Here is a 21374-nt window from a genome sequence, read left to right as displayed (position 1 = left end):
AAACAGAGCAGATTGACATAGTTTAACATGTGTAAGAAAACTGCTGCAGTGTTTCACTCCAGCTGTGTAAGTTAATGAAGACTCGTTTCACTTTCCCTAGTCTTGACATTATCATGAAAGTCTATTAGCTCCTGGAGATAAATTGAGGCAAATGTGGAGCAGCTGTTGATAATTCCTATATGAGCAGAGTCTGCTTCCAGGTTACAATTTGACAGTGGTGTTCACCTCAAGGGTGTATTATGTGTTCAGATGAAAGAGATCCAGGATTGTACTTTTTCTTCCACTTCTAACTTCAGAAATGGGTCTGATTGCAAATATAATGTTCAAAGTAATGGAAACCAAGATCTAGAAAATGAGGTCTGATTGCAAGGAGATCTAGATGTCAATCCTGTTCTCTGGATGAGAAGCCATTGAGATAAATTGGATGTATGTCTAAATGTGTGCACACAACTACATTGGCTACTTGAACAAAGTTTACTCACTGCTGGAGGTGTTTGGACAGCCCCATGAAAAACAAAATCCCATAATTGAACATTATTTTTCCTTGTTATTATGAATTGTTCTTGCATCCATCCATATTCTGTTGCATTAAGTACACCTGGCTACATGCAATGGAATAGGATTGGGATTTCCCCCCACTGAACCCCCTGTTGCATTTTTTAAAAAAAATATATATTCTAATACACATTCAGGAAATCATATTAGCCTTAAAAACAGCAGCAGCAGCAGCAACAACAACAACAAGAACAAACACACAGCAAGCATATCTTCATAGAATTTAGCATAGAATAAGTGGTCTGAAACTTTACATATTGGGTCAGCTAAATTCACTGATTTATCTTTCTTTTCCTCACTTTTTCTTCTCTAACTGATTTTAACGTAGGTGAGAGGCTGACAACCTCAGTGACTGCAATTTATGAGAACATCATAGATAGCTGTACAAGTTATCTCCAGTCATGATTAGAAATTATACCCACTGAGTTACCTGTCCTGAAGGGAACATTGGTTCAGCAAATGGACTTTATGTTGACACAGTGAAATTAATGGTTTAAGTAATATTTCCTTAGATTTTTTAAAAAATAATATTTATTGATTATTATAAAAATAAAATAATACATTGTGGTATATCAACTATTGCTATCTAATCTATAATCTCTGTTTATAACAATTTCCTAGCAATATTCAATGTATATTCTACTTGATTACGATATATAAGTCACTTCCTCTTGTAACTTTTTCCTCATCTTATTATACATTCATCTTAAAAGATATGCGTTCAGTTTTTCATCATTGTAACTTCTATTCTCAAAGTGTATAAACGTTTCCCATAAAATGAGTAATATTTCCGTAGATGAAGTGATGCTGGTTTAGCCTAAAACTAGGTTCAGAAATGAATGGGTCAGATGATTATTATTTTTTTACTCCTTTTAAACCACATGAATGTTATCTGTCTTATGTAAGGATCAAGATGAATATGACATTCTGTTGATGATTAAAACAACAACAACAATCAGAAATAGTTTTGTTAGACTGGGACTGGGACATGGGGTCAGTTGTTTTTCTTCCCATGCTGAATGCCAGGCTTTTATGTGTGAGACTCTAAATAAACCCACATCATGAACTTTTTCCTCCCCCCTCCCTCACAAGAATCTTTTTTAAAAAAAGTCATCTACACAAAACCAAATGAACATCCCCTGGAGACCTAATTCCTGGAGGGCAAAGTAGAAGATGGTGTCTGTAGGCACCCCCAACCCATTTTGAGATCCTTAATGTCCCCCACCCCCAATGGAGTAGAGGTTTTTGATAAAATGGGGTATAGAAACAAAACCAAAAGTGGACTTCTACCACTTTCAGCACTATAAATTTGGTCTACATTTATGAATTTTGCACATCTGATGAAGTGGTGCTGCACATAGTGTGTCCTGAAAGAGAAATGTAGCCCCTGGATTTTCTGAAATTGCCACTCCTCTTTCAGAGACAACCCTTCATCCTTCCAGAAGAATAACAAGGTTATTGTTTTCCCCTTTGGCTCCATAAAATATCCACACCCTTATTCTGCTGGGGAGCAATCTCTAGAAGGGCCACCACTTGGAAAGTTACTTTGAAAGAAAATGATTATAGTTGTAAGAAACCCCTCCATGAATAATTAATTATTGTTTTTGCTATCAGTTTAAAGCAGCTTTTTACTTCCTCATGTTTCAAATAATTAGTTTTAATCAGTTAGGAAAATAAACATTGAATTATATTCATATAGCAGCGTTAATATTCTATGACATTCTTCCTTCACCATTTAGCAAGGCCAACCCCAGTAACTATAAAATAAACTAAAATGATAGTTACACTGCAAAAGAAGTAAAGTTATTCTTCATTAATTTTTAAGTTTAATGTGATATCGTTACCATCTTGGTAATTAGGTTAAATAGTTAATTAAAGGAAGTGGCTGATTCATTGTGCAATTTTGAAGCGATTTTTTCCATATTATTTCTTGCAAGATGCTGACATTTTTTTAAAAAGAAATTTTAAAAATCTGAAAAAGAAATATAGAAAAAAAAAATTAAGATAAGCATCTCTTATGTGGAGCAGTATAACAAGTTTGGCATCTGAATACCAGCAGCTGCAGCACAATGCAACAGGAATGAGAAACAAAAATAAAACCAATTATCTTTAAGCGTATTATGTCATTGAAAATTATCATATAAAATACCTCCACTACACAATATAGAGTGTCTGCATCTAATTAAAATGAATGTTGTTTCATTCTGGGGTTCATTTTCTGCTCTCTCTTATGCTGGAATTGCATAACCTGGAGCATTCTTTGAGAACACAGAAGCACCTATTTGCTTCAAGCTTCATGTTGTACATGTCAAGAGTTCTGCACTGAAACCATGGCATGGTGTACAGTGTTCAGTGAAAACTGGCTAGGAAATGCGACCCAGTATAATTAATAGGTCATTTCCCAGGTCACTCTCAGAAGATAAAATACAGGAAAATACTGGCAAATCAAACATCCTCAGCCCATTTTCAGATATCTTAAAGCACTCTAGTATTGTTATATTGGGCAATTAATTTAAAGTGTATTACACGTATCTGTGTTCTGTCACAGGATAGGAAATGTATGTTCTTCCTCATAATAGGAACATGAGACGAAAGGATACAAGTCAGCATTTCCCCTTCACACGCCATGCTACAAATCAGTAATCATGTCAGTTTTCCTATACATGCAGAAAGATGTAGTGATCACTGTTTTTGATTGTGATGAGGGAAGTGATTAGTCAGGTGTAAAACTCGCTAGATGACTTTGTCCTATCATATATAACTTCACAGGGTGATTGTGAGGATAGAGAAGAGGTACTTTCCATCTAAGTGCACTCGAAATAGATAAGGATATACAGTAAAATTTTAACAAGAAATCCCCTCATAATCCAGAAAGACATTAGGAATCTATGTATCTTCCAAACATTGCTTTGACTCTAAAGGATTCATTATGGCAGAATTCCAAGTTTGTTGGCAAAGCTTTTGGCTATGAACCTAAAGAAACCATATTAACAGCTGCAAATTGTATTATTTTAAGCTTATTATGACTTAGCAAACTTATTCATTGATTACTTTAGATTGCCAGGACATTGCAAATATAGAATTAAAGACTTCAGAAAAGCCAGCTAAGCTTCACAGTATTGCTGCCAACTTTTCAGTGCCAAATTGGGTCAATGACAATGCATTAATGGCAGTTTAAGCTGAATGGAGACAATATGATAGCTCACATGCCACAATAAAACATGCCTCACATGTTTCCATCTCTTCTTTTATCCCTTGATACATTATGCTCCTTCCCCAGCTTTCTGATTTTCAGCAAACTATAGTTTGCCATTTTACTTACAGATAAACAGGCAAATGATGATTTGATCTTGCCATCCAAATCAGAATCAGAAACCACCTTGTAACAGTAGTTTTCATTCTGGCATGGAGGACATATTGCTGAATCTTTGGCGGGTTATAGACCGCCCATTTGGGGTGGGCTGCACCCGCCCCTTTCCCCGGTGTATCGGGGCCTCAGCTGTCAGAACGGCAGCCGCTGAGGCCCCGATCCGCCGCTTTTCAGGCTGCAGGGAAGCGGCAAAACGCCGCTTCTCCGCAGCCTGAAAAGGGTGTCCTTGGGGCTTCAAGCCCCAAGGACACCCCGCTGCGGTGGGGAGAAGGAGAAAGGGGCCGCTTGGCCCCTTTCTCCCTTGCTTCGCTGGGCGCAGCCGTCTGAAGGCTGCGCCCAGCAAGGCAAAGCGGCGCCACAAACCAGGAAGGAGCTCCAAAACGGAGCTCCTTCCTGGTCCGCGGAAAGGGCACACTAAGCGCCCTGGCGTGGACTGACGACGTCACATCCGCCCCGCCCCGTATAGAGGTGGCGCGGTTGTGACGTCGTCATGGCAGTCCCCATGTGGAAGGGGGGCCGCCATTTTGTATGGACTCAGTCCGTACTAGGGTTAGGGGGGTGCGGAAGCAGCGCACCTTCCTAACCCTAGTATGGATTGACTCCGTACTTTAATGGCGGTGTGTAACCCGCCATAATGTCTTTGAGAGAATATGAACAGAAAAAGGGGACAGAGGAATCAAGGAGTTTTTGAGCTTCAGGTTTGTTCATATAATTGCTCACATTCTGGTCTGGGGATAAATGAGAATCAGTTTAACACCAGTTGAGAATCACCTTTCCCTATAACGCTGATCAGTTTAATAAGTTGTATCTTCAGAACAGTTTTCCAGAGAATGTCTTAGCTTCTGAATCACTAATTTCAATGCCACTAGACAGAATAACAGCTTTTCTTAACACTTCAGGATGATTTCTTGTTACAGAAAATTCTATAGTAAATTAAATACTGTGTTTATTTACTGAAGTCACGTGTTTGACTTCTGGCCTTCTCTGTGACTTTCAGCCAGCAAAAATAGAAACCTCTAAGCTGTATTTTATTGATGTTGGGAAATCACAGGTCTATAAAATACAATATGAACATATGACAGCAGGCCTTTTCAGATAGATTTTGTGCCATTTTGTATATTTTGATGTATTTTAATAATTTGTAATGATTTTTCTAATGTAATTGTCTTATGATATTGTTGTAAGATACCTTGGAAGAATGATTATTTTTAAAGGTAGAATAATAAAAAGATAAATAAAAGATATAAATCCAGATCCACACTCTTCATTATCTATAATATTTCTGTTTGAGTCAGGCAGAAGGAGTGTTGGGGGGGGAGGGAGTAAAGTATCCAACTGAGATTAAAGAACTAGATTATACCAAATTTATCTTGTCACTCACACCTGACACACACACTACTGCTGCTACCCCGTGGCTGTTTGGCACATTTAGTCTGGATTTGCAGCAAAAGTCTGTCTGATGTGGGAGGCACTACCAGCTGGAGTGCCATCACCACCATTGCCTCTTACCTATAATCTCACCATCATGAAAATGTACTGCTGTGGTAGGCATGAAATAAATACCAAACTCAGTACCATCCATGCCATAGTATCCAATTTCTATGTATGGTTGGGATGCTGGATAGTGAAGAAAGCTGGCAGGAGGAAAATTAAGTAATTTGAAATGTGATGCTCGAGTCTTACGGATAACATGGAGTGCCAAAACAAAAAATAAATTGGTCCTAGAGCAAATAAAGACTGAACTCTCCCTAAAAAAGCCAGCATGACTAAACTGAGGCTGGCCTATTTTGGACATGCCATGAAATAATTTGAATCACTGGAAAAATGATAAAGCTTATCAAATGTTAATACAAAGTAGAAGCCAGTAGGGAAATAGGAAAACCAGAATATGGTTGGATTTACTCTGTAAAAAAAAAAAAAAGCCATGGCTCTAAGTTTACAAGACCTGAGAAGGGTTGTTATTAACAGCCTGAATGTCTCTCATTCAGTATGTCTTCAGTTCTATCTCACTGCCATAATTGACAGCAATTAAGAACAAACAACAGTGCACCAGTAATTTATTTCCTGAAGAACAGCTATTTGAATTCATAGTAATGTCCATTTCAGATTTGTATGTCAAACAAACCAGGAGATATGGGATAAAAATGTGGTGCTGATGCACAGGTAAGATAACATATCCTCTAAAGGGAAACATTTACTTCAGCTGGCAGCCTGATACATCATGAGAAGCCTGGCTAGGCTGCACTGTAGTACAACTCTTTATTACTATGTGCCATTATTAAAAAAAGGCCTCCCTGGATACCACCATTCTGAATAATTATTGGACAATCTCTAAGGCGCTTTACAGAGCGCCCAAAAAGGGCGCTCTGCCAGCACCCGTGTTTGCTGCGCAAGGGAGCCACAGCGGACAAACGGCGCAGCTCCCCCACACAGCAAAAAGAACCCGCAAAAAGCGGGTTCTTCTTCTGATGCAGTTGTGACGCTGCAAGGTGCCAATGGTGCACTTGCGGTGTCACAACCGCACTGTGACATGCGGACGCTAAGCGTCCGTCACGTCAAAATGGCGGCGCCCATGTGTATAGGGCGCCACCATTTTGATGTCCCCAGTAATCAGGAGTGAGGCCTGATTAGACGCTGCGTTCTCGGCCAACCCCTAGTACGTACTAGGGGCGGAGCAAAGGCCTGTCTGTAACGGGCCTAATATTCCATTTTCAGGCAGAATTCTGGAACCTGTGATGGCCTAGTTTCAGTGGTTTCTGGATGAGATGGATTATCTAGGTCCATTTTAGTTTAGTTTCAGGTCTGGCTAGCTTTGGCCACTGTGGTGGATGAGCTAAGGAGGGGGCTGGGCAGAGGAAGTGTGTCCCTAATAGTTCTGCTGGACCTCTGAGCAGCTTTTGATACCATCAACCATGGTATTATTCTGGACTACCTTTCTGGGATGTGACTTGGGCCATATTGGTTCCAGACTTTCTTGATGGGTGAACTCAGAAGATCATGCTAGGGGACTCTTGGCTGTTGGCCGGTGAAGTCCCACAGGATTCTATTTTATCCCCCAAGCTGTTTAACATCTACATGAAACCACTGGGAGAGGTCATCTAGAGTGTTGATGTATGGTGTCACCAATATGCTGATGATATCCAACTGTATTTCTTCTTTTCATCTGATTCCAAGGAAGCTGTCTCAGTATTGAACTAATGTCTGTTGTTAGTAATAGCCTGGATGAGGGCAAACAAATTTAAACCTAGCCCAGACAAGTCATATATACCACACCCTGACTCTGGCCCCAGGCTGGCCTTAATGGCTGGTGTGCACAGGCCCATAATGGGTCCAAAATGCTGTGGCTAGAATGCTGAACTAGGCCAGTTATAGGGAGAATATATCTCCCTTGTTAAAGCAGCTTCACTACCATTTTGTTCCCAGGGACAATTCAAAGTGCTGGTCATGACCTAAAATAACCCTATACAACTTAGGTCCAGACTATCTGAAATACCATACTTCCTCATAGGAGTTCACTTCTGCACAGTTAAATTGAAATCCTCCCATTCCTTTAATTCTTTATTTTAATTTGTAGACTTCAGGGAGATGGGAATTTGGTTGCTCTTACAGAAATATTTCCAGAGTTACTGTATGACACAGAGATTTGGGATACAATAATATTTTCTCTTTAGAAATTGTGCAGAATGGTTTCTTGAAATCTCTGCTGGCTGCCCCCAAATTTTTCTTTTTTAAGAACAGAATCAGGGTAATCTCTCTTAAAGCAGGTGTGGATATGGCACTGGCCTCCTATAGTCTGAAGCATTCAGCTCTTGGCTCCCTTAAAAATGCTTCCTAGAGCAATTGCAATCTCTTTCCCAAAGCTGTTCGAGAAATTCAGTCAGGATGATACTCCATCATTATGGGATTAATGTGGAAGCCTTTCTAAATTATTCTTCCAACAGAGTTAAACAACTGGTTAAAGAAAAAATAATAATCTTGCCTCCAAATAGTGGGACCTATATGTATTTTTTCAAAGAACATATTCTTTATGGTACCCATTATATAAAACATATTTTGGAATGGTGCATTTTTTAAACCTAACTCTGCTCCCATTTAGAATAGTGCTTACATCCCTATGTTATCAGTGTATGCCATCCACCTATTTGAAGGGAAAATATAATAATACTCCCTTGTACCAAAGATTTTATGAATCATGGGAAGTTGAGAACATCCAACACTATCTTTTGCAATGTTCTATCTAGTCTCTCATTTAAAAGGGGCTCGAGCGTAGGTGGAATTCCCTTTACGTGGGGTATGTGTGTCCGGAACGGATCCCCCACATAAAGGAAGGGCAGATTGTACTACCAGTATAGTTGAAACATTTGCCTTGGCCACATATAAGTTAAGATCTAGGTATCAAAATAATTTATAATAACTATATAGGCTTGAGGGAGATACATGGTTCCCTATCTGAGTGCCTTTAATGTATATTAAATCTTATTTTATATTTGTATATTTTCTGTATTGTTTGCTCATTATCTGCTTCAAATTTATTTTTACTGTATTATCATTTTTATAATGAGCCAGCACAAAGTGAGGGAAGAGGAGAGAACAACAGGCCACCCCATGACCCCAGGAAGAGCTGTCTACTACCTCCTGCTGCTTTGTGGGTTTGCTGCTTGCTACCTGCTTGCTGCTGTGTGGACTTGCTGCTTGCTATCTGCATGCTCCATCTCACCTGGTGGGCTGCTGGCCTCAGACTGCTTCCTGCCAGGACCAAGCCCCAGGTACCCAGCCAGGAACACCTGCTCCCCTTGGGAAGGGGATAAAGGCTGAGTGCCTGCTGTGGTGAGCCTGCCACTGGCCAGGTTGACAGCAAAGGGGAGTCGATCCTTTGGGGGAAGCAAGGTTGCATTTGGCTGGTAGGGGAGGGAATATTTTAATATATTGTAATGCAGTTAATTTAACTATATTTTGATGTTGATATTTTGGTTAAGGTAAGGGGATGAATTTTTCATTGTGTATATGTTATGTAATTGTTTTTTGCATTTTTGTAAACCACCTTGATCCTTTGGAAAGGCGGTATATAAATAAAATTTATTATTATTATTATAACGTATTATTGTTTTTATCCTAATTATATCAAATTGTGATGGCTTATAGTTTTTAGCAATAAACACTCAATTCATTCATTCTTCCCCACATGAACCTGCCAGAGTTCTAAGATCTACAGGGGAATGCTTTCCTCTTGGTCTTACTACTATGGTTGCCTCCTGTGGAATTTGCAGTTTAGGGAGGCTCATTTTGAACTCTCAGTCACAAAGCCCTTGGACCTCCCTAAACTATAAACCCCAGAATTCCATAGGAGGTAGCCAGAGCAGTTAGTGGAATAATAATATTATAACAGTATATAGTGTGATACCGACCCAAGATATGATTGTTTACTCATCTTGGATTCTAGTGAGAGTCCAGGATTGATTTGCACTAGGACCTATGTCCTTTTAGCTGTCTAGAGTGTATGCAGGACATCCCTCCAGTACCACATTTCAAATGACTTGATTATCCTCTAATCCGCTTTCTTCACTATCCAGCTTTCCAACCATACATAGAAATTGGAAATACTACAGCATGGGTGATCATGACTTTGGTATTTATTTTATGCCCAATCATTCTGTGATGGTGGGATTATATGCTCTGTGAGGGAAGACACTATGCATCAGTTATGGCAAAATGCCACTCCTTTTTGAGCTAGTGAAAAATTGGCTTTTCCACTACTGCCACGGCTTTGTGGCACTCCTGCAGTGTGCAGCATATAAACGCTGCATCACCAGAGCTCTGCAAACCTGCCCGACATAGGCATGGAATGTATTAAGAGAATATTATGAGCATGTTTAAAACCTGTTTTAATGTAAATATGTACTAATGAAACATGGGTTATAAATATTCTAAATAAATAAATAAATAAATAAAGTAAATAAATTCCCTCCTTATTTTTCTGGTTTGGATGCCATTGGAACAAGAATTGCTAGACTGGTGGAAGCCTTCTTTTCCTATAGTCTTGCTGCCACAGGACTGACAAAGGCTATACATTGACAGTGAAGTAGTGTTTCTCTTTCCGTTGTGCTTGTGTGAAATGATCTGGCAAAATAGATGCCGCAGAATTAATGTGGGGGGTTTTATGTGTGAGAGTTTGCTTTCTGAAATGATAAATGTTGGAGGTTTTGTGTGTGTGTGAGAGAGAGTTTTCTCTCTGAAATGATTAATGTTCCTGGGCTCTGCAGAGTGTCTTTACAAACGCTGATTCTGCTAACAAAAGGAATTGGTGTTTTGAATATTTCTTGTAATACAGAAAATGGTAAGACTGCAGATGCTTGGTCTTCTAGACATATGCACATATCCACTTAAGGAATACTTTTATCAATTATTAAAAAAATACAAGAAGATTTTTATATACAGAAGCATTCAGTAACACTTCAGGAAAGTTTACTCCTGCATTTATATCTTTCCCCTTCTACAGTGGTTCCAATATATCAATAGCATAAGAGTTATCTTGGTCAAAAATGTACTTAGTGCAAAAGAGTCTCCAGGTACACATACAGGTACACAGGAGGTTGAGATTCTCTTATCTGGAATTCTGAAATTTGAAATATTCCCAAAACCAAAACATTTTTCACAGGTAGCTGAGATAGTTACACCTTTGCTTTCTGGTGGTTCATTGTACACAAACTTTGTATCATGCACAAAATTATTAAAAATACAGTGAACCTCCACCATTATAGGCAGCTTCCAGCTCACGCGGAAGCCACTGGGAGAATGGGCGAATGGCGTGTGCGCTTGTGGTTCATGCGCACGGCTGCACAATGAACATAAGCCCCATTATATCTAATGGGGCTCAAGTGTACGCGCTTTTTGCCTTTTGCCAGGGTGTGTGTGTCCGGAACGGATCCTCGCATAAGGCAGAGGCAGACTGTATTATATAAAATTACCTTCAGACTGTGTGTAAGGTGTGTATGGAACATAAATGAATTTTGTGTTTCAACTTGGGTCCCATCTCCATGATATCTCATTATGTATGTATATGCAAATATAGGCATTCAAAATCCAATAAATAAATAAATAAATAAATAAAAATCCCAAAATCCTAAACATCTCTGGTCCTGAGCATTTGGGATAAGGGAGACTCAACCTATATATATTTATTAAAACACACATTATAGCCAAGGTGTCCACCAACAGAATGACCACAGATGGCATATCAAGGTCCCCTTCTCCCTGCAGCCTTTCAAATCTGTTCCAGGGGGCAGGAAAGAAGGGAATTTCCTTGCATGAGTACAAGTCTGTTTGTATCATACTGGATGTTGCCCATGATTAAAACCACCCCCTCCTAAAAAAAAAGACAAGAAATGTAAAAACGTAAGCACTTGTGCAGGCCCATTGAAAGGACCCTGTCTGCACTATGTAAATGTTTCATGAAAGAAATAGATTAGTCATTCCTATTTTATCAAAAATTTTAAGATGGAATTTTTGAGTAGTGTTTGTGGCTGATAACAACAAAAGAAAACAAATATTGGCATATTTAACTTTTCCATTGGAGATATTTTTTCCTTTTGTATTTTATATATTTTTACTTGATTTGATGTTAGAAATTATTCTTTTTTCCATCTGAATTAAAATTTGATAGTATAATCAATATAACTCAGCATGTAGAGATTTAGAGGCCAAACACATTCTCTAATGCTACCTTGAAATAGACTGAAGCCCAAAGCTGGCCATAGAGGTCTGGTATCATATACTTTCTGTAATCAATAGTAATCATTCTGTAATCATTGCTAAGAGACATTTGACTCAAGAGACCTCCAAACACATGGTCTAAGATATGGAAAGAATTTCTCAAAGTACAGTATATCTTGACAAAATTTAAGGACCACCATTATCAGTTGCTATAAAAATCCCTTAGCACAATCAAACACTTTCACTGACAGAAATAAACAAGTTGGGGAATTGCCACTTCACTTCTTGGTCTATCGATTTAATGAGTTGAGTGTTTTTGTTTTGTTTTTAAAGACAGTTGATTTAGGTCTCGATGTTTCCCTGAAGGAAACAGTAAACTTTTAATGGAATCAATTCACCTGTAATGCTTGCAGTTTCTCGTGTACTTTAGTGAATTCAGCACTCCTGTCTATCTCATTTGACGTTTTCCTTAAGCATACAAGTCATGAAAGCCTGGGCCCAAATCCAATTGCTAATTTCAGATAGAGAAGACCCATTAAATTAATGGACTTTACATAAGTATTGATTTACATAAGGTCCCATTTATTCAGTGAACCTTATTTTAATTGGGATTAACAATTGAGTTTAGGTACTGGATAGCTTCCACTTGCAGGGAATATAAATGGCTGATTCTTGAGGATTTAGATAAGATAATAAGGAAAGGAAATGAGTGATATTTATTATTTAAAATATTTTTTGTTTTGATTTCAAGAACTGACTGATCTTTTGCCCTACAATTATGTAGACAGCAATGTGTCTCTTTCTGTTCCGCGTCATCTTTTGATCTTCTCTAATCATGTCAGAATGAAGGAGCTATTGATCTTAGACAATATGATCAAAAGGCCATGGAAAAACTGATCTATTTACTTTGAAGTGACTGGAAATTACATACAAATTGAAGGAGAAATAGCCCAAATCTTGGCATGTTCTGTTTGAAAGGCGAGTGGATAGGTGGAAGGAAGAGTACTCTTATTAAAGTAATCTAGGACAGTGCAATTTTCTCACTTTCCTAAAAGAAAACTTATTAAATTTGGCTTTTAGAGACATGGAGCAGGCTGAAATGGGTATGAGTTTCAGGATATAAACTGGTTAAATTCTTTCTTCTCGTCAATGATTAAGTGAAAAATAAGGAAACCGTAATGAAAAACCAGGAACAGTAGCATTGAAATGTGTTTAGAAAATATTGGCTCTTCTTTCGCCACACTGTCAATAAATTTCAACATTTCAAAATGGAAATATTTTAAAAAATGGAAGAAAGGAAAGTGTTTGAGCAAAGTATAGGAAGTATCTTTATACTGAACTAGACTATTGACCCATCTAAGTAATTATAAAGTATATAATAAACAGTCAAAAACTGTTGTGCCAGTAATCTGGTCTGCTGATCTCAGAAAAGCTAGTGCTTCAGCTTGGATTTATGGCAGACTAACAGTTACAAGCTGCCCTGAGTGGCTGGTTAAGTCCAATACTCTGAGGTTGGAGAAATAGTTTTGTGTCAAGAAAGATCCAGAAATATAGTTGATAACATCTCCAAAATAATCATACATGGTGGAAATAAACGCGGTCCAGGACCTAGTTGAGGAATAAATGTGCCACAAACTAGGCAGCAAGAGCAGGCACAATTTACCAGACAACTATGTTACACAGAAGTAGGAACCTTACTGCTCTAATAGTGAGAGAACTGAACTGAAGGGCTAAGTAGTCTGGTTTTCCAGAACTCTGTCTCAAAACAGCTGCAAGCATGTAGTCTAATGGTGAGCTATTCTAGCTATGATTCATGGAGTTGTGGATAATGGAATTTGGTGAACCATCATTGTCCCTTTGTAATTTGGTCCAACATTTAATGCCTCTTACTCTTCAGGAGACTCCCACTTGAGGTCCTTTCTTTCTAAGGAATTGCTTAACTCTGGATAAGCCTGACGTCTTTGCAACACTTCACCAATCAGAGGCTGACTGTGCTTTCACTTTCTAGTGGGAATGCCTTCTTGGGTTGAGGTAGCCTCTCAGACTCTTCCTTTGGCTCCACCATGGATGTGACCTGCCTCAGGTTCTATCTCACTGTGGCCTGCCTCAGGTTCTTCATGAAAGAGTGAAAAATATGGCTGTGGGAAGGTACAACATTTTTTTACTTTTGCGTTTCAGAATACATCTCTACATTTTTGGCCCATTTACATTGAGCCTTACTGCCAGCTGATGCTCCTTTCAAGAATGTAAGGCATTTGCGTCTAGATTGCTCACATTAATGGGTTCAGCAAAGTGCTGTTCAACTGGGATGGCTGAGCTCAATAATGTGAGACATCTACATGTAAATACCATACATTCTTTCATCTATTCATCCCTCACTTTATTTATACCTTGCCTTTTCTCCAGATTGGGACTCAAGGTAGTTTACGAAGATACAAAATTACAAAAACAAACAAACATAGTTAAAAACATACAACATCTGAGATTTTAAAAGATTAAAATAACAACAGTCTTATAGGAAGCCCCCGCTTATCTGAAAGGTTGGGGACCACAGGACTATCAAAAAGTGGAATCAGTTGAAAAAGTGGAACCTAGTCTTGTTAACATTTGCAAATGCAATACTGAATACTAGATTGTATTTTATATCTGTACTGTGTTAATTTGTTGATGTAATTCCTCCTCAATCTGCAGGGATAGGCAGAAAAATACAAATAAAAATTCTTCTTCTTCTTCTTCTTCTTCTTCTTCTTATTATTATTATTATTATTATTATTATTACCAAGTCAACTGAGATAAAAGAAACAGCACACTTAGCAGATTCAGAGAAAAGAAAATCAGCATGCCAATAGAAAAAAAAGCAGCAGTGTGTGGTCAAAAGAGTGGACCAGGGGTTGAAAGTGCAGTACATGGCTATAATTTTGATCTATCAAAAAAGAGAGGCATCAAAAATGGGGGATCCTTGGTCTGCTCTTTAAGGTGCACAGTACAGCTCCCCTCCCTTCAGTCAACTCTGTGTTCTAGTTGCTAGTTTCCTTTTCTCTCAATCAATTTGCCTATGTTACACTGGTGCTCTCGGGTTACGAAATTAATTCGTTCCGCCATTCCTTTCGTAACCCGAAAATTTCGTAACCGAAAAGGCTTTCCGTTAGCACTGGAAAGCTATAGCATTTGAATTTCGCGACGAATGAATTTCGTAACCCGAAAAATATTTCGTAAACCCGAAACATTTTTGTCAATTCCAACTTTTTCGTATCCCGAAATTCGTAACCCGATCATTTCGTATCCCGAGCGGCACCAGTGTATTTTTCTTTTCTCTCAGGTACTTGGCTCTACCTAGTACTAAAAATATATCTGGTATGCTTTTAATTGTCCTGTTCCCTTAAATTCTAAGTGCTCTGAATCCCCTTTTATTTGGTGGGGGGGGGGGGAGGGGGGGGGAATAGAATAAATGATTGTGATGATGATGATGACAATTCAGTCTCGCATTTGCAGCTAAAAAAAAATAATTTGGTTTTCTACTTTCAACTGATCCACTTTTTGACAACTATCAGTCCCTAACCGTCAGATGCAGAGGCTTCTTGTAAACCATTTTAAACTATTACTTTAAAACAAAGAATAAAAGCAGTGCACAACCATTAAAAGTCTCTCTTATGATGAAACAATAAATTATCTAAGGCTTATGAAATAAAAGGTCTTCACCTGCTGCTGAAAGCAGCATAGTAAGGCGGTACCAACCGCCGCTTTGCGGCGCTTCCCCATCGCCGCCACTTTGCTCCGTTCGGGAGCCGCAGCAGCCAAAACGCGCGGCTCCCGCTCGGAGCAAAAAAGAAGCTCCATTTCGGGATTCTTCTTGCGGCGCCTCTATGAGCTCGCGAGGCGCCTGGCGCGGTACTCGCGACGTCATAGGCGCCGCGACACGTCTGGACGCTATGGTTCCGTTACGTAAGAGCGGCGCCCATGTAGAAGGTGCGCCGCCCTCTTGTACGTATAGGATACGTACTAGGGTTAGGGGGTTGTGTGAAGCACCGCCCCTTCCAACCCTAGTACGTATCCTATACGTACTAAATTGCGTTTGGTATCCGCCAAGGAGACGTATATAACTCCCCGGAAGTAAGTCACAAAATCTGGGAAACAGCCTTGGAGAAAGCTCTCTCCTACACTCCATAAAATGCCTCTGAGGTGCTGGGGAAGAGGGAAGTGGCTCCCCATGAAGAACTTAGAATTCAGGCAAGCTCTATGGGAAACTTTAAAGTAGCATAAAATTCTGTATCCGTGATTTTATATTCAAAGTAGCGAGCAGCGCTAATTCTTTTTCTACGGGTGCTAGATGTTTTCATTGAGATGTTTCCTGGAAGAGAACCCATGGCTATCATCTAAATGTACCAACAATTACTTCACTATCTGAATGTCATTATACTACTACCTGAAATATTTGGCAGTCAAAATCTCTTCTCTAAAGGTTATTTTTGCCACTTCTATAGCTAGTTCCTTCCCAGCTCTGCTGAGTTCTCCACCCCCCTTTTACATACTCTTGTTAAACATATGTGCTCCCCCACGTCTCCTGTTATGTATTTTCTCACAAGCCAAACCACTTTACTATTACCATCTTCTTGCCTGCTTGTGTTAATTGCTATGAACCCTAACTGAGGAGGAGATGTTGATTTGAGGCATGTGGTAAAGGTTCCTTTTGTAAATAAAATAATTGTATTCTAATCCTGAAAATTTGGTGGGTTATTTCATGGTGGACTTGAAGATATCCTTCGAAATCAACAGAGCTTATTAAGTCCCCCAGACCTTATATCTTGTAGTATATTATACAGTGGCATTTGTTTACGCTGGGGTTTGGTTCCAAAGATCCCGTGGATACAAAAATCCGGTTGCACAAGTCCCATTGAATATAATGACATAGCAAATGGTGTCCCTTATAAAAATGGGAAATCAAGGTAAATTTATACTGTTTTGGAACATTCAAAACCGTGTCGTGCTGATGGGTGTATAAAAAACCCGTGATAAGAAGGGCCGATGTACATAATTTTGGTATCTTCCGATATGGACATACTGTGTTTTGAATTAGTCCTGATAGGGGTCCAGAAAAGCCAGTGGCCTCTCAGAGTGGATAATCACAGTGTATAGATAACAATGGATCATAAGTGTGGAGGAGAAAATCACAATAAATTGAACAAGGTGGTACTTTGCTGTTTTATGTTCTTAAAACCTATACTTTATTATAAACCTTCTAATTCAGGTATTTTCTTCATCTTTCAGGATTGAAGCACTTTCAAGATCTTAAATATATTGGGATTGAGCTTCAAATTACAGGTCATAGCTTTATCCTATAAAACTAATAATGGATAATGGTGTATGCAAAGAATATCAGAGAAAATCAACCTTTGCTTTAGAAATTATAGCAAATCTATGAATATTGTTGGAATTATGAAAAACTAGATGGGTCTAAAAGAAATGGAGCCTCATATGGATGTGAACTATGTCTAATTAAATATTAAACTCGACGAATCATTCATGCCCACAGAAAGAACTATATCTATGTATGATTGTAAACATGAAGGGAAGAGGTTTAATACCACGTGATTTGAAATGTGGGACTGGAGGAGAGTTCGTGCGGTACGATGGCACTCTAACAAGCAAATAAATAGACCCAAGGAACAAATCAATTCGAACTCCCATTAGAAGTCCAAAGGCCTGTTACGACAGCCAAAATAAAGCTGCTTCGATTCAATGGAGGTTGGTGTTTCAATGATGCATGCGTCCTAAGAGTCCAGAAGTCACCCCAAAGCCACACTCCAGAGGTGGCTTTGGTGCGACTTCTGGACTCTTAGGTGCATGCATCATATGAAACCACCTAACCTCCACTGTGACTCGGACGAGCTTTATTTTGGACTGTCTGTAACAGGCATTATGACTACTAACTATCTACTTTGAAACATGTCTGAAATGAATTGACTCACTGGAAAACACTATAATGTTTGGTAAACAGGAAAATTATGTTTGACTCAATCAAAGAGGCCATGGGTTTAGAAGACTTGAGAAGGCTGTAATAACAAGGTGTCTTGGAGTCTCTTAATCTCGGTTGCCATAAGTCAAAGGAACTTAACATTAATGAAAAACAGAGTTTATTCTACATACCCTACATGGTTTTGGTCTTGACTACTTGTGGGAGCATCTCCTTCATACAATCCATCCTGCACACTTCAGTCCTCTGGGAAGAATCTGCTACAACCTAAGAAGACCAGACTTTCAGCGGTGACCCAGAGGACCTTCTCATCAACTGCTCCCAGGCTCTGGAGCCACCTGCTGGATGAGATCCACCATATTACCACCTTGGAAGCCTTTAAAAAGGCTATTAAGACGTCCCCCTCTATTGATACCAATACCAAATTGACTGATACCATCACCCCTGTTCCCCCCTCCTCTAGAGGAAGTTTCATTTCTTGTGCTAATCTGTCCGAAATTTTAATGTATTCCTATTGGGTAGATTTAAATGTTTTGATGTTTAATCTTTTTTATAATTTGATCACTGTTTTTATCACTGGGGGGAGGGCTGGGGTTTTGGGGTTTTTACATTGTAATTTTTAATTGTTTGATGTTTTATTTAAACTGTTAGAATCTGCTTTGATTCCTTTGTGAAAAATAAGAATACAAATTATTATTATTATTATTATTATTCTCTTCTTATCTTGCTGATTGCAGGTTCTTCTAGAGTAAAAAAGTGGCCATTAACAGTCCCATTTTGTACAGTGGGGTAGTAAAATGGTGTCCCTTATATAAAATGGAAAAATCAAGATTTGCTCTTTGGAATTTATAGTTTTGTTAATGTTTTCAAACTGTGGATAGTTGAATCTGTGAATAACTAAGCCATGGATATGAAGGGCTGACTATAGTATAAGTGACTAATTGCAGTTCTCCTGTTTTATCGACTTCTTTTTCTCTTGTAGAAATATAAAGAATATGAGAAGGATGTCACCATAGAAGAAATTGATGGCCTTCAGCTTGTGAAGAAGCTAGCGAAGAGTATGGAGGAGATGTTTCATAAAAAGTCTGAAGCTGTACGGGTAGGTAGTACAATGGAGGGAAGATTTCCTTGCCCAAGTTTCTTCAAAAATTAATTCTCTGTAAAACCAAGAGCAGTGTTTTGGATGGAAAGGGGTGCTTTGTTTGCAGTTAATGGAGGGTGAGTTGTTGCTACATACCTTACTTTATCTTTGGAGGTGGTTTTCCCCTCATTTTATTGGTTGCTTTTTAACTTTAGAAAGAAGAGTTTTACATCACAAAGCTCTCTCTGAAGCTTCCTACCAAGCATGTGATGTCATATTGTATCACATTGTTATAGTGTCAAAGCATTCCAGAAATTGCAGTTGGTAGAAATTGGTGCAAGTCACTCTTTGCACAAGTTTGCTGCATTCCTAGAATGTTTGTGAGTTGTGTGATGTTCTTTTATATCAGTGGTCCCCAAAACTTTCCAGGCCCTTTCCTCTTGGACAACAACCCCAGCAGAGCCCCAATGCATGTTTCCTGATATTGAGTCTACTGACAGGTGCAAAGGGAATAGTAATCAAGCAGCCACTCAAGAAGTGACTGTTCTGGTAAAGGCTGGCACAGGTGGGAGGCTTCTCAGTCACTTCTTGAGTGGCTGCTTGATCACTACTCCCTTTGCACCTGTCACTGTAAGAGCAGCAACCATGTAGCAAGTTGAGTAGTGACAGAGAAGCCTCTCATCCATTCCAGCTTTGTCATAAAGGTCAGTGAGGCAAGAAGCTTCTTGGTCACACTGCTCAGTCAGCTGCTTGGTTACTGCTCCCAAGGTGACCATGTGTAAAGGAAGAAGCTTCACTCCAGCAAGGAAAGGCTCTCAATCTTTCTTCATCAGGGCGGAGAGGGGGGCAGTAGGTGTGTGTATTGTGGGTTTACAGAGGCTACATTCTCTGGATTGGAGACTCTTCTCTCAGCCTGTCCAATGAAGAAAATCAAGAGCAGGGTGGTGCACCCAAAGCTTAAGCCTGGTCTCAAACTTGAAAACTCCTTTTTGCTGCTGCTTCTTCCCCACTGCCATGTGTGCTACCACCTTTCTCCACCCAGTCAGTCTCTCCCAAAATGGTGCCACTCCAAGTAACAGAAATGATGCCTTATGCCCAACCCTCACAAGTGTTTCCTGGCACTACTAGTGAAAGATGTGGTGGCCAAAGATGTGGTGAAGAGAGTGAACTTGCATGGGCAGATGAAGAGTGACAGATACCACCACATGAAGTGAGGTTTCTTGATGGTTTTAAGGGACCCTGAAAAGGTCCCTCATCCCCACCATGGATCTAAGGCCTGCTGGTTCCCCTTTGTCTTTCTTGCGCACCAATACTTTAACTGAAGGCCCCTCGCTGGCCCCCTTTCCCCTCATCCTTCTTCAAAAGGAGAAATGCAAATCTTCTGATAACTCATTCCTTCTATGTGTTTCCATTTTCTGCTTTGGGAGTACCTTGCTTTGAAGTCAGTGTCAAAGAACTTACACATAAGTTTTGCCAATGGTATATGGTGAACATATTTTGGGAGAAATGAGATCGTTTTCAGTTCCATGTTTTTTCCTTAACATTCATGGTTGTTATACACTAGAGATGATGTGACCTCCTGATACATCTATCCTTTAGTCATCAGTATTTCTTATGAAGAGAAAGCAGTTTAGAAACTGAGACCTGGAATTACACATCACAATCTGCCTGCTCTATAGAGTTGCATGAATAATTTTGAAAGCAATCCTGATGGTAATTGGTACATTCTTTTTCACTATTCCTGTTTCTTCATTCCTCATTGTCTTTTCAATAGGAGTTCCTGAAGAGTTAGCTACAATAGGCTTTTTAATGTAATATATAATCTTGAGATCTTTTGAAAATGCACATTATTATATCAACACTTTTTTTTATAACTGGAGGGAAAATCAAAGAAATAATTGACTGGCATCACAAGTAGATTTCTGTGTATGTTGTAATTCTGTGGCAGCACAGAAAATGCATTTGTTACATATTTGGGCATAGAATTCAACTTAGTTATAATTTTGGCTTTTAATTTGGGAAGGGCAAGTTTCTGGATACCATGGTTATCAGTGGTTCATGTCTTCCATGTCAGTGGGGGAGGGGAATTCTTTCCATTTTTAAGTCTGAACATTATAGCAATCATTCAGGTGTTGAATCTATTTGGGAGATAGGGTTTACCTTAAGTCTCTTTAAAATTCAGATAAAATCATATAATGATTCACTTTCCCCACTGACATGGAAACCACCAGTTGCCAATGCTTATAGTCATGATGGTATCTCCATGTTTTGGAAAGTGCTGGTAAAGTTCATGGAAATCTGTTTAAAATTTACTCATCCCTCTGGCTAATGATAACAGAATAGATTGTGTAAAAGAGTACAAGATGATGGACTAAACTATTCAAATGAATAGAAAATATGCAGATCTTTTTGATTTACATAAATTATACAAGTCATGCAATTGGTGCAGAATTTGGGTTACCTCATTGCAGAATTTCTTATTTGTTTATCTTTGCCATGGAATATACCTGACCCAGTCATTAAGGGAAATTGCATATATTTTGTTATTCTCACTTAGTTCTGAAATGGCAAAGCTGTTTTGCAACTATTACTGTAACTCATCCAAAATGGGTGTAATGTTTCATAGTTACTTGACATGCTATTTAAGATGTGCAGCTTGGAGACACTCAGCATGGGATCCTTACTTC

General features: G+C 39.0%; 1 protein-coding gene across 2 annotated transcripts in view; it reads left to right on the top strand.

Moving 5' to 3' along the window:
- Positions 1–21374, top strand: part of CACNA2D3 (calcium voltage-gated channel auxiliary subunit alpha2delta 3) — a 726617-nt gene that overhangs the window by 125838 nt on the left and 579405 nt on the right. For both annotated transcript variants that reach the window (XM_042453686.1, XM_042453685.1), the window contains one exon: positions 18589–18705. In XM_042453686.1, the coding sequence (XP_042309620.1) occupies positions 18589–18705 (117 nt within the window). The remainder of the gene's footprint in view (positions 1–18588; positions 18706–21374) is intronic.

Source organism: Sceloporus undulatus, chromosome 2 (assembly GCF_019175285.1).
Source record: "Sceloporus undulatus isolate JIND9_A2432 ecotype Alabama chromosome 2, SceUnd_v1.1, whole genome shotgun sequence".
NCBI lineage: Eukaryota > Metazoa > Chordata > Lepidosauria > Squamata > Phrynosomatidae > Sceloporus > Sceloporus undulatus.
This window is presented reverse-complemented; position numbering and strand designations above follow the sequence as displayed.